General features: G+C 41.9%; 1 protein-coding gene across 1 annotated transcript; it reads right to left on the bottom strand.

Moving 5' to 3' along the window:
• Positions 1 to 10,437: 10,437 nt before the first annotated feature.
• Positions 10,438 to 12,595, bottom strand: LOC128791778 (pulmonary surfactant-associated protein A-like). The gene is made up of 3 exons (XM_053949659.1): positions 12,396 to 12,595; positions 11,679 to 11,756; positions 10,438 to 10,977 (listed from the first exon to the last, which is right to left on the bottom strand). Exons 1-3 carry the CDS (start codon positions 12,550 to 12,552, stop codon positions 10,601 to 10,603), a joined length of 612 nt encoding a protein of 203 aa, XP_053805634.1. The 5' UTR covers positions 12,553 to 12,595; the 3' UTR covers positions 10,438 to 10,600.
• Between the last annotated feature and the right edge of the window lie 1,242 nt (positions 12,596 to 13,837).

Genomic DNA, 13,837 nt, shown 5'->3' with positions numbered 1-13,837 from the left:
TAGAAAGAGCAGGGTGCTTAGGAAGGAGTTAAATTGTGTTGATTCTGTTAAGTGTTAACAGGTGTGTCCTAGGGAATGCAGGTTCAATACAATTCCTGCCACAGGACCCACACACCTGAAAGTCATCAGGATGACAAGTCCTCTTCCTGGACCCACCTGAAAGCTGGGTGAATAAATGAGGTGCCAGGGGCTGAAGAGGTTTTTTTCTCCCCGATCCCTTGTACCAGTAGTGAGGAGGTTTCCTCAGGGGCTGCAGTGCTGCTTTTGCTGTGAGAAGTGGGACAACAACTCACCAGAGGAGGTCTAAGGTTTGTCTAAGCATGTGCTTTACTGGGCTTTTGTTACTAAATCCTGACCTTTGTGTAAAGGTGAAGATAGAGACTGGGTCGATATTTTTGTCTAAGGAGAGTAGAAAATTTGAATACTTTCCAGCAATTGTGTACACGACAGTGTTAAAATTGCCATTAGCTCAATTTTTTTTCCCTGCGGTTTCTAAGGAGAGTGTGTGTTACTGGTGTATGTCTAGTAACAAATCTTGGTGGATTCAGGCCATGATATCCTTAATGAAACCTAGCTATCCATCAGCAGAGTCCTGATGGAGCTCTCCTTGGCTGCTGTCATGTTCTAGTTGGATTAATCTCAAATCTTACAAGCACAGAAAAAGCACAGAGGCTGCAGCTGGAGCTCCCCTAGCCCAGGGCCTGGAGCACTCTCTCAGCTGCTCTCCTTACCAGTGAAGCCACATACCTGTGGCAGGAGGGTGGCTGGAGCTGGAATGCTGCCACCAGGCTCGTTCCCTGAAGTGGGCTGTGCTCTGTGTCTGTTGTCACCCAAGCTACAGAGCAGCTGCTTGATTGTGTGTGTGTTTTTATCTGCTCTGACCTCTGGCTCTGCTGGTGTGGGCTGTGCTGCAGAGCCCATCAGGCTGTGTGATAGTCTGACCTTTCCTGTGGCAGCTTTTGGTGTTGTTCTCTTCCCACTGGCTGGTGGGTCAAGATAGGTGTGAGGGTTTTTTTTAACCTGGAGAGGGATTTTTTTTTTTGCTCAGGGAGCTTCCTTGTGCTGCTTCTCTGCTGCCTAGAGCTGCTGCACAGGGTTCTTGAGTGTTAATAGGGAAGTCTTAAGGAGTGCAGTGTTCAATGCAATTCCTTCCACGGGACTCACACACCTGAAAGTCACAAGGCCTGCAAGTCCTTTGCCAGAACCCACACACCTGAAAGCTGTATTAGCCTCTGGTCTCCTAATTTGAATCTCTTTGTTAGTTAACTCCTTTAAATATCTCAGTTTCTGACTTGCTTTATGGTCCTTTTTTCCTGCCTTTTTCTCTGCCAGGCATCTGCTCTTAAGCACTTGCTGTTGCTACTTTTGCTTTGTTTTCTAGCTTTTGTTTCAAATCTTATTGTCATTCCATTCCCTTTGTTTTTCCCTTCTGTTTGTTGCAATTCTCTTTTTTGAAAAATCAATCATGGTTTGCATGGGAAATCCCTGTCCCCATTCTCTGCTTTATTGATTCCTCACTAGTGTCTGGATTTGGGGGGAAAAAAAAATCCAGTGAGAGCATCCACTGCTCTGCCAGCAGCCAGATCTGGTGGGGTGAGAGCAGAGCACTGCCCCTTTCCTTAAATCCTGGCTGTGAGGGAAGGCCACACCAGTTAATTCTGCATAAAACAAATTTGGAGTGATTTTCAGCTGGACTGTACCCCAATCCGTGTAAGAAATAGAGACCCCAAGAGACAGTGGATGCTGAGGGTGAAGCAAGGCTCTGTTCTTTTCCTGTGGTTTGGGGTGGGGAAGGCGAAGTGTGTTTGGGCACACATCCCTCTCCTTCATCCCTGGGTGGAGATGACATGACATATTCCTGTGCTTGGATAAGGAGCTGCTGTCCTGCCAGTTGTACCCCTGGCAGTGAAACAAGGGCTGGACCAAAGAGCCCTACATGGGGGAAGCACTGCTGGCTTTCCATCTGCCCTGGCCCTTGGTGAAGATGAGGCTGCAGAAGCAGTTGGGAAGTGATGGGAAGGTCTGTGTTAGTGTTGAGGCAGCTCTGAGGATTCAAGGATGTGTAGTTCAAGGCTGTGAGAGCAGCAGATCAATTACCAAGGGCCTTGCTCACCTTTTGGAGCTGTTGGCTACATTGGCTTTAGCTAGAAAAGCTGCTGCTGGCTGGGAAGTGATACCAAGTGTTACATAAAGTCCCCAAAGCGTGGACTTGTTCTACATTAACCTATTCCAAGCTTTTCCTGTACTTGTGTTCTCATGTCCTAAGGTTTTTCTTAGTTTGAGGGAGTGCTGCACAGCCTCAGGGCACAACCTGCAGCATGCTTTGGTCTTTGGGGGCTGAATACAACAACTCTGCTGATGTGACAAGGAGGTTGTGCCATAAGTCAGTGTTGCTATATACATACCTTTCAGTAAGATAATCAAAAATAAGGTACACTCATCAAAGCAGAGGTCATCCCAAAGGGAACATGGGTGTACTGCCAGGTGAAGCTGTTCAGCTGTGCAATCAGCAGAGGCTGCAGGCCATGGCTCAGTGCCCTTCTGAATGTTGCAGGCCTATCTCAGGCAGCCTGCTCCCTTCAGCACAGCTATAAAAGGTCTGCAGCTGCTCTATTAACCAGGTGTTTCTCACAGGGACACAGTATTTGATTATGGGAGGGCATAAATTAATCAAAATAGTGGTCAACCAAAACATAGCTCTGGAAATACAAAGTCTTCAGAATAAATACATGCTGGAGCTTCTAGAGTTCTTTATCTCAACTAAAATCCTCATCAGTGAATGTGTTAGCATGTCTAATCTGGTCTCTAAGCCACAAAATAATGGTTTGTTCTAGATCTATCCCTAAATTTAAGAAATGGGTAGATGAGTAAGGGTGTCTGGCAGAATTTGAGCTGAACATATTGAATGACATGCAATTAAAGACTTTAGAGAAGCATACAATAAAGAAGATAGGGTGGGGAAAAAAAGAAACCTATTAGAGGTGTGATTTGTGATTGTACCTTCCATTTCCAGTGTTTCATTTAAGATTTGCCTGAAGGCTATACAAATTGAGGCGGGTTTTTTTCCTACACTATAGTTGATGAAAGACCATTCTGTCTTTCAGAAGTATAAACTTATATAATTCTGGAAATGAAGTTGGTATCCTTCACTAACGTAATATATTTACTGCAAGCTAAAGTATACTCTGTAAAAATGTATCCTAGATTGTGGATTGCTTCACTGCTCCCCCTCTCTTAGCAAAGATTCACTTTTCAATTGCAATACTTGAAGATCATGGCACACAACTGTTGCAGAAGACAGTACAAGCAGGAAACAAAATACTTTCTCTTCAGTGTTTTTAGCTGATGTACTGTGTGCTGGCTTACAGCCTGCTGCAATATTGAAAAGCCAGAAAATACTGTTTGACTGTTTGATTTGAAGCCTTACCTTTTGATTATTAGGAAAAAGAGCAAAACCACATTTAGGGAGACAGTGATTTACTCTGTCTTGCTGCTGTGTTGCTGCAGGATGCAGCTGAGACAGCTGCCTTGGGGTCTCTGCCCTGCAAGGAATCCACCCCAGTCCTTCCCACCATCTGAAACTATTGAAAAGTGCTTTTCCTGCCTGCTCTATTGAATGTAATCTTTACTGGGTTAAAAAGACAGTTATTTTTCTCTGCTAATCTTGTTTCCCCCTGCCCCCTCAAAATTACACATGGATATCTTGATTTTAGAGAACTAACAGAAGGGAAAACCTTACACAACCCCCAGATGTATTTATCCCATACCACATCCAGGAGGGGAGAATTGCACTTCCTCAATGTCCAATGAAGACAAATGCAGAAGGTAGCAATACTGTAAGGGAAAAAAAAATACCAACCTTATTTGCAGTCTACAGAAATGGTGTGAAGGTTCAAGACAGCCCTCTGAGTCTTACAGTAACTTTAATTATTGTCACTTGAGAAGTTCCCTTCAGCAAGATGCTTGAGGGAGGTGGTGGCCTCTCAGTCTGTATCTTGCTCTCACTTGTGGTTTCTTTGCATAGAGCTCAAAGATGAACTGGTATCTGAATTAGCAAATATTTATATAATTTATTGACCTTCAAACTACAGAATTATTGGCTATCATATAATTTTTCTCTGTGCCTGGAAAGTCACAGAGCTAGTACTACTGGCTAAACTCTGGGAACAGAAAAACACGTTTTAAAACTTTGGGAGCCCAGTAAATTTGTAAATGCAGCCACCAAATGGCAGAAGGGATTGAAGTCTGCAAGGTCTATTTTATATCAATGAATATTTATATTTTCTTTTGTTTCTAGGAAGATATTCTGATTAGGAGCTAGAGTACTTAATGTCAGTCGAAGATTTGTCTTTGTGAAATCTAGTGACAGTGCTCAGTTCTTACTTTGGTGGAGATGAATACAGTCAGAGTGGATAAAAAACCACAATCAATAGTACAAAACAATATAAAATTTGTATAAAATACAAAACAATATATCTGAAATATTAAAGCTCATTAATGATATCTTTATACAATTTTTAGTATTTTATTAGGTCAGGAATTCCACTAGATTCTACAAATTATATCAGATAAAACCACATGGACTATATGGAATTTTCAGTATCTTCTACAAACAGGGCTTACAGCTGTTTATGTGGGGAGGGGTTTTATTATCTGCACCTGAGAGCTGCTCAGTCAGATACAAAGAAAGCTCCCAGTGGCTTCAGCACAACCAGAGCTGTGAAACACTTCCCACCCTGCAGCGGTGTGACCACTCTTCTCCCAGGCACACACTTATTCTAAAGGAAGAACAAGCTGAAAGGGGCAAACCAACAACAACAATGAACTTGTTCTGCTTCATTTTCCACTCAGTGATATAAATATTTGCCCTTCAAGTGGGGAAAACAAGTGCTCCTGGGTGCTTGCTCTCTAACTGAACTGCCAGCTTCCTGTTAACTCTCCAGCATAAATACCCATGGCTGGCTTTCTGAAGAGGTCACTGCTGCTGCAGCAGCCTCCTCGGTGTGCCTTGTAGCCCTGTGCAACTGCAGCAAGGTGAATTAATTCCTCTGCCACTTCCCGGGCTGTGTGCTGCAAACAGAGGTAGCAAATGGTAGGAACTGGAAAAATTCTCAGACCTGGATGTCTGGCACAGTGATGGACTTGAAAAGGGGGTGATGACTGAGAGATAACTACACTGCAAATTAAAATTGTCACTTAGAATGCCTGTAAGAACCAGAAATCAAATTAATGAGCTTGGTACCTTAGAGAAAAGGCTGCATTTCAATTATGTGAAACCTTAGAAAGATCTGATAGTGCTGCTTTGGTCTCTAGAGGGACAAACCTTTCAAACCAAGAGTGTATGAACACGCTCAGAATCATCAAAATATTAACAGAAATTTCACTGAATTTGTTTATTATAAATATCTCCCTCTACAAATAACTAAAGTATTCATTAAAATTCAGTATTTTAAAAGTTTTAAAAGTATTTCAGCATTTATAAGGATGAAGCAGATTAGTCTGATTATTTTAAAGTCAAATCTGTATGTATTTATCTTTCAGTGAGTAAACACACTGCAGGATACAAATCAAACTGAAAACCTCTTAATGTGAAAATTTGGGGCAAAAATTAAATGTATGAAACCTGGGGGAAGACTTTTAATACAAAAATTATTATGAAGACAGACTATTTAATAGATAAAACTAGCATAGCAAACTTTTGTAATTAAGCTGATCAAGCCCTTAGCTTCACCTCACTTCCAAAAATAATTTTAATCAGGTGACTACAATAAAAGTCAAAAATGCAAGAAGAGTTTCTGAGTTGTTATTTAAATCACACTTTTCTGGACATATGAATTCAGATTTTTGTATTTTGTCTAAAAAGATGGTTTTGTGCTCTCATAGATAACACATTGAGGCATATGTCTGTTAGGTTTCTGATTCTTGAATGTGTAGCCACGAGGAGTTACCTACATCTGAGTCACAGACATTTTGCATTCTGAAATATTTCGATTTTAAACGCTTTTGAATAAACTTATACAGGCTGGAGGTGTGCTAACTGTAAAAGGAGAATAAAGATTGCCTTATGCAGTCCACTTACAGACATAATACTAACCATTTAGCAAACTATTTTGCACTTAAAATTAATTACGTGACTAAGAACTCTACATTCTTCAACTCTTCCCTGCTGACAACCTTTTACCCAAATTAGAAATAATTTAATTACCCCCCTTACTTTTACAGAAAGGCATCAAAGCAGTTGAGTTTGTGTTGAATATTTTCACCTTTGGCAGCCTGACTACCCGACAGTCGGCATCTGGATCTTTCCCGTCCCCTCTCGCCTGCTCAGTGCCCTGGCGGAGTCCTGCGGGCGCTGCCCCTGGGCTGCAGCGCCTTTGCTGCTCCACCTGCGGGAGGAGAGGCAGGGCAGGGCAGGGCGGGCTCCCCCGGCTGTGCCAGCCCCAGGTGAGCGCAGCAGGCTGCTCAGGCACCCGTGTTTGGACAGCGGTGCCTCCACCGCCTCCCACTTAAAGCGCTCTTAAAGCGGCACAAGCCTTCCCAAGGAAGCGAGGGAGCCGCTCTGCCCTGACCGCAGTTTGCCCGGGATCAGCACAACAATAGCTGGCTCTTCACACACGCACAGCCTGCTGTAGGAGACAGCCAGTTGCAGTGAAAAATGAGGGCCCGTTTCTCACCAGAAAACCACCATCTTTTTACTGACGAGTGAGTAATCTGGTTAAGTAACTCATTCTGACTGATTATTGTGAACAGCATTCAGAGTATGAAGGCTGATGCCCCTAAGTTTATTGGAGATCCAAGGCGTTCATACACCCAACTCTCTTCAACAACCCACTTGCTACTCAACAGCTTAGCTTTATTTCAATATTTGAAAAACTACAGCTGTGCTCAGGCTGCTGCAGTATCTGTTATATAAAGTGCATGTGAAAACCTCTTCAGAGGCTTTGCTAAAGCCAGCTCTGGCTCCTCTCCATGCTGCTGTGGAGGTGGCACTGCACAGTCCCAGAGAAGTGGCCCTCCTGCCTGAACACACTGCTGCATCTGGCTCTTGACTCTTGACAAGAGAAGATGTAAAGGCCAAACTGCAGCCTGCCTTAAAAATTTAACAATGATATCTATGCAATGATCTGTGCTGGAGTAGATGCATCCAAAGGGCTGTACAGAGCTTCAGATTGCAACGATGTCCCTTGAGACCTCAAAGCCACACAACCAGCAATAGGTTTTTCAGTTTCTTACAAAGCAGAAAAAAATATTAACTAGGGTGTCTTCACAGAAAATAACAGCTGTTAATAGTTTTTAACATGATGGATATTTTTATAGATTCAAAACAATTTTCTGAACAATTATTGGCAGTGGGATGGGTGGAATAATTTAATAGTGTTTTCCACTATACGAGGCAGAATCAGTAACACTTTTCCCTGCAGAACTTGACAAGTGACCTCTCTTGATATTTGACACTAATATTTCATCTTGCTAAAATCAGATTCCTTGCTAAGTTGCCTTCTGAGAAACCTGTTTGTCCTGTTCTTTTACTAACTCTTCAGATTAATACAATTTTAACTTTACTTAATCCTAGTGGTGGTACTAGTAGTCCTACAATCAGAAGTGAAAAGTGCATGCCATTGACTGAAAAGTGAACATCACAAAGTTTGGCTTGTCAGCATGCTGGGTGGTCCAGAATATCCACAAGTACTAGTAAATACATGTCAAATAGTGGCAGTTTCTAAAAGCACAACTAGTATTTAGAGTTAGGATAGGATGGATTAAGCTTTTAAAATAAGTTCACAAATGTTTCAGAAAACAGCTTTTGAAATAAATGCTTGCTAGCCTTGGGAAATCCTGTCTTTCTACAAATCAGAGGATGCTGTACAGCCATCTCATTCAGATTTAGGAAATAAATTTGGTGCCCAGATGCTGAACCAGTCTGCCTTTCAGGCCAAGACTGATGTTTCCAGACCCGCCTGCTGTCAGCAGGGCTGTTGAAGGTGGCAGCTTCAGGCAGGGTGACAAACATTTGCTTTGAGGTTCTGTGTCCTCATCCTTGTACTGTCAGTAGCTCCAGTGTCTCAGCAGGGCACCTGCAGCTGTGGAGTAACAAAATCCTTTACTGTCTTCCCTGGGAGCCCACAGGGGAAAAGCCCAAAGATGGATGGTGGTGGAACATTTCTGCTCTGGTGCATATTCATTAGAGTAACACTGACTGTAGCTGCTTTCTTTCATACACACCTGCAATTAGCTTTAATTTTGATAACTCTGTGACCCCCTGGAAATTAGCAGGATAGACTAAAAAACTTACCATGGCTTTAAATGTTTGGTGATGGTGGGCTGTGTGTCCAACTTCATTCTCAGGCTGATGTTAATCACTGTAAATTTCTTAAACTTTACTGGAATATGATGAGTGGAAAATTACTATATGAGATGATGTTTGTGATCCTGTTTCCTTGTGCTCGTGGCAGAGTTAATTTCACAACAGGAGTCATGCAAGGCTGAAGACTGGGCAGGTGAGCTGATGGGTGCAGGCAGATACTGGTGAGCTGTAAAGTGTTTGTGAGTAAGAATGGAGTTGGAAAGTGAAGCAGTGCCATATGGACTCCTGAGTCCTCATTTCCCCTCTAAGTACCTGTTTCCACTGGGTTAACAGAGGAGTAAGGAGTTTATTTACACCTTACACAATATGGGATTCAGTAGTTTGTATTTTGGCTGTGCTTTCCAGAAATAAAGGCACTTGTTAACAGCTTGTAGATCTCCTTACATGCCAAAGAGATGCATGCATAAAAAGGACTTTGCTCACAAAAGTTTTATCTTTGCATATGTTGAGATAATTTTATAGATCTTGGAAACAAGGTCCTATTTAGTATGCATTTTGATGAAGGATTTAAATACTCCTGGAGTGACTAATTGAGCCTACCCGTGGAGGTGGACCCCTGCAGGCACCAGGCTGTTCAAGCAGAAAGTTGTCTTGGTTTGACACCAACCTTGTTGCATTAATTTTCCTAATACCTAAAAGACAAGCAGCTTAGTTTGCAGACAACAACAGCAAGAATAATTCACAGGCCCTGACATCAAGCAGAGGGCTTAAAGAAGGCCAGGAAGACCCATTCCTTGCCACAGAGCAGGTGGTGAGACCATGTGCCCAAAATAATCCTGTAATTGAATTTAAGCCAGTGCAGGAATGTTGTGCATGGCAAGTTGCTGCTCTGGAATTACAGCGATTTGCACAGCTAGGAGGTCCCAGGCAGCCTCTTTGCTGGCCCCCAGGTTCACACGAGCTGTGAGCACACCTTCCCTCCCCTGTTACCTTCCATGCTTTGGCTGTTCTGTCTCCCTGTCATGCAGAGGGTGAGGGGGGCTGATCTGGCTCTAGAGCTGGGCATGTCCTTGCTCAGGTTTCTGTGACCCAGCTGGGACTAACACAGTGTGAATGAGTGTGGCTCACAGTCAGGAATTTGGCTTTATGGAGGTACCCCCAGATGCTCAGCCAGCCTTTGCACCATGTCACAGAGCTGATGCAGAGCTTCCACTGCCTAAGCTATGTTGAAGTCAACTGTCCTGGGGAAAGGAAAAATCCAAATCAGACATCTCTGTGTGTGCAGCTATACTGCACAACTGTGAATCTAAGCCTGGGGATTCCTCACCTTCAGTAGGTGAACAGACTCAAGCAAGAAAGCTGAGAAAGATTTCTCTTAATCCTTTAATTTAAGCTGGATGGTGGAGACTGAGCAGCTTCTGCAATGAGTGCCAGGTCACTGGGCATCCACCAGCCTTGGTCCTGTGGGAATCACAATGAGGGTCTGACAAGCACCTCTGTGGTGCCCAAAATTAGCTGTATCTGAATCTCATGACAATATAGCCTAAAAAAATTGGCCATGTCATGGCTCTGCTGATTTTCCCTAAATCACATAGACCTAGTAATTTTTCTGTTGTCTCCTGTGTGTTTTCTTCCACACACATCCCATGTGACAGGGGCCCTTGGTCTTCTTCTGCTCTTTGAGTCAGGAAAGGGATTAGGAATTGCTGAACAGGTGGCTTCTGGTCACCACTTTTGAGGTGCATGAAGGATAGAGACCTGCTGACTGAAGTTTTCCAATGGGATGTGTAAGAAGCCCAGCAGCACTGCTCGTGTCTTCTTTCAGGGCATCTGTTGGGGGTGAGAGTGGCCAAAGCAACATGGGCTGAGCAACAGCAGAGAGTCTGTATGGGGAGTTCTGGTGAGGGAAACTTACAGAAAGGGATCCAAATACACACAAAGCAGAGGCTCATGGGTAAAGGAGTACTGGAAGATTTTGTGGCTGCAAGTCACTTTAGATATGTGGCCAAGAACTCTTATTTTTGGTCTTGTAATAAATCAGCAGGCTAACAGCAGCAGGAGCTCATAGCAGCAGTATTAAAACACTCAGTGGGCAATGATTAACAAGCAGAAAAAATGGTTTCTGCTTTCATTATACAATTTCCTCTTTATGGCTGGCTGGCATTTGTTTAAAAGACAAATCAGACTGGGAAAAAGTGTATTTTATTTTTTCATGCTGCATTATCTAAGTTTACTAGCTACAAAGGAAGACACAAGTCATAGGGAAGCATATTCAGGAGAGCAGCAAGGGAAGCCCTAAAACTGGCAGACAATAAGGAGATTCTTGTTACACTTTTTGTCATTCCAAGTGCCATCAGTGTACATCTCCACACATTCCTCCTCCCCTTTGCCAGAAGGTTCATTTGAATACCAGTTAGTATAGCTCAGCTGAGCACCATTCAGGAGCTGGAATCTTCCTGGAATTAGGGATTGTTTTATCCCCAGGTAGGCGTAGGTGTTAAAATATTTCACAAAGTACAGAATGGCATCGTTCTCGCCAGGGCTTTTTGGAGCAGCAATAGAGCCTCCAGCCTCTTTACATTTTTCCACTGTAGCATTAAAATTAGCTTTTTTTCCACTGGTAGCAAAGATTTTTCCTCCAGACTCTGTTATCATCTTGTTCAAACGAAGGACTGCAAGAGGAGGGAAAAGCTGTCAAACATTTGTGCATTGTTTTGTGCTCACTTTGCTGTCAGTGTTAACTCTTGCTATTTTGCTCCATAACTGTAGATTAAACCCAGGAAAAGGTACAGGAAAGGAGAACCTGAAATCAAATATTTCAAAGAAATTTGAAAATGAGGAGGGGGGAATAGGAAGAAACATACAGGTGATGAAACAGGAGAATCATGTAAGAATTTGGAGGAGGAAAGAAAATTAGGATTTTTTTTTTTAAGCATATGATTTTCTTTGAGATTCTCTATAAGGCTCTGAGGTGATTTGCAGTATACCAGTGTTTTTGAGTGAGTGGGATCTTAGATGTGATCTGGTCATGATTGTAGTATGTTTTTAGTGTTCCATTTGTCTATTGGGGGCACAAGGTGTGCGTGGAGCAGCTCTGCATAGGCAGGGATTTTAATCTGGCACATTCCTGCCTTGCTTGCACTCATACTTCAGAGCTGTTGCCCAGGTGTCTCCCACTAGTTATGAAAATCTAATTCCCACTCCCCCACTCCCATTTGTAAGTTTTCACTCATTGATATACCAATAAAGAAGATATAAAAGGAATGCAATAAAACTGCAGAAAATTCTGCCTTTTTCCTAAGAAGCAATTTTTGCCCACCTGATCTATTCCCACTAACCCAGTAGCAGCAGAAAGTAAAGGCAGATAAAATACCTCCTTCCAGTCTGGAAATCCGATATTCTAATTGATGGATAGCATCTCCATGTTCATAACCAGCCAGTGGTGTGAGATCTGTGAACAAAACCAGCTATTATGCACTTTGCTTTACAGTGTCAGCCTTGGCTTTCAAATAAAGCAGAGCTCATCATATGAAATTAATATGAACTTTTGAAATGTTTTGTTTGACAAGTTTTAGTTTACTTCTGTGTTTTAAGCAGGTGATATCTTCACATATTAATCATTGTAAGGAGAGGGGATCAGTTCCTGGAAGTCACCTGCAGAGCAGGGATGTTTATGGAAAACTGGAACTGGAAAATGGAGATAGTTTTCTCTCTAAGTGATTGAGCCAGTCCAGACAAAACTTTGGCACTTGTGCAGTACGTTTAGTTGATTTTTAACTGTGTCTAGGGACTGAATCCTTGACAGAATCCTTCAGGCTCTTCAAGCACTTGTTTACAGCTACAACCTAGGACTCAGCAACAAGTTTCTTGTGCTATGGAAAATTCTAAACTTTTCTCTGTGAGTTGAACTACTGCATCATTAAATAGAGATTTAAGCATCTTACTTCATAAAAGGAAATTCATATTAAGTCCTGATTATTTTATTTCAAGTAGATCACACATCAGATTATGGTAGATAGCACTGAGTTTTCAAAGCATAAAAATAGAACAATAGAACACAACAGATAAAAACGGAGATAACTTCATGTACCTGGTATTTGTTGTTCATCTCCATTGTTGCTCCTATCTCCAAAAAAAGGCTTGAAAGAGAACTTTGGAAGAAATCCTGCAAGTTTACCTTGAGCACAGAATGCGAGCAGAAAAAAAGCTACTGCTAAGATTTTGTGCAGCTGTGGAGACAGCATCATTTAAAGCTAAAGGTAAACCAGACTGCTTTAGTCTCCAGTGTAGAGTCCTGCATTAAAAAAAAAAGAGAATGTTTTAAAATTTTTCTGGGTGTGAAGTCTTACATATATTATGCTTTGTCTGCAGTGACATGAATGCCATTCATGTAGTTGCAAAGTTATTTCAGACAATTAAAATATTTTCCCAAAAGACAGTCTCCTAAGTCTACGAAAGTCTACAGAGCAAAAACCCAAAACACCCCTTCAAAGGTCTTTCCTGTACATCAGACACCATTATATGCCATTTTCCCCATGAAAAAAGTTATAGCTTCATTTTACAGGAGAGCATTAGACCCATGGCTGCTTTAGCAAGAGAATGTTTAAGGCAAAATGGGACATGCTGTCTTCAATTGGCTTAAGAGCAAAACAACTGCTAATACTTATTCTTCTATTGCAGCATCCATTTTTAATATCTCTTCACCTCAGGTGAATATGGTCTATAAAAAGAGGTGAAATTGTTAATAAAAATGTTGATACATCAAAATTGGAAAGTTTTGTGATACAGTTTAGTAGATTCAGCATAGTTGAAGCAGCAACCTATCTAAAGATGTTCAACTTACCTAGCAGCTCCAGTGTGAATTAAGAAAGAGTCATTAAATGATCCAATTTATAGGGCATGTAACTTGAGATTCGTCTTCTTATCTACAGAGAGCACAAAGACTAGATCATGTGATATGAATTGGCATATAAATGGAAAGCTAATGAACTTGAACTTGAATGATAGGGGGAATGTTTTTTTAAGAGGTAAGCATACTTAAAACATGGTACTTTTGTAACTTGTAGAAACACTTTCACAGGTTTTAAAACACCAACCCTGGAACAGTACAAATTTCTCAATTCATATTTGAAATACCTAACATTTCCACAGAGTGGCTGTGCAAATGCCACAGAACAAGTGGCATAACAAGCCATAACAAGTTCACCTAAAATATAATATTCACCAGGAACACCACCATCATTTTTGTTACAGACTGAGGACTTACCAGTGATAATGACCAAAGTCTCATAACTAAACAGAATCTCACAATTGTAGCAACAAAGGCAAATGACAGTGTTGCATCTGCAGCACGTGTAGAGGAGACAGCTAGAGAGACACATGCTGATATAACTTACAGAACACTCCAGGGGAAATTTATGTGTTAAAAAGAGCAGTTTTCTCTAGTGGAGCAAGGACCTCTCAGTGAAGGAAAAAAGCTGCTTTATGCCAGTCCTGTAAGTACAGAGGCCCAAGATGAGGAGCATCACTGAA

This window comes from Vidua chalybeata, chromosome 8 (assembly GCF_026979565.1).
Source record: "Vidua chalybeata isolate OUT-0048 chromosome 8, bVidCha1 merged haplotype, whole genome shotgun sequence".
NCBI classification, from domain to species: domain Eukaryota; kingdom Metazoa; phylum Chordata; class Aves; order Passeriformes; family Viduidae; genus Vidua; species Vidua chalybeata.
Note: the sequence above shows the minus strand (reverse complement) of the source record. Positions and strands in the feature narration are given on the sequence as shown.

Coding starts and splice junctions, on each gene's coding strand:
- LOC128791778 (XM_053949659.1), bottom strand. CDS start 12,552: ATGATGCTGTCTCCACAGCTGCACAAAATCTTAGCAGTAGCTTTTTTT. Junction 11,757..12,395: donor AGATGAACAACAAATACCAG/GTACATGAAGTT, acceptor TTTTGTTCACAG/ATCTCACACCACTGGCTGGT. Junction 10,978..11,678: donor GATTTCCAGACTGGAAGGAG/GTATTTTATCTG, acceptor CTCCTCTTGCAG/TCCTTCGTTTGAACAAGATG.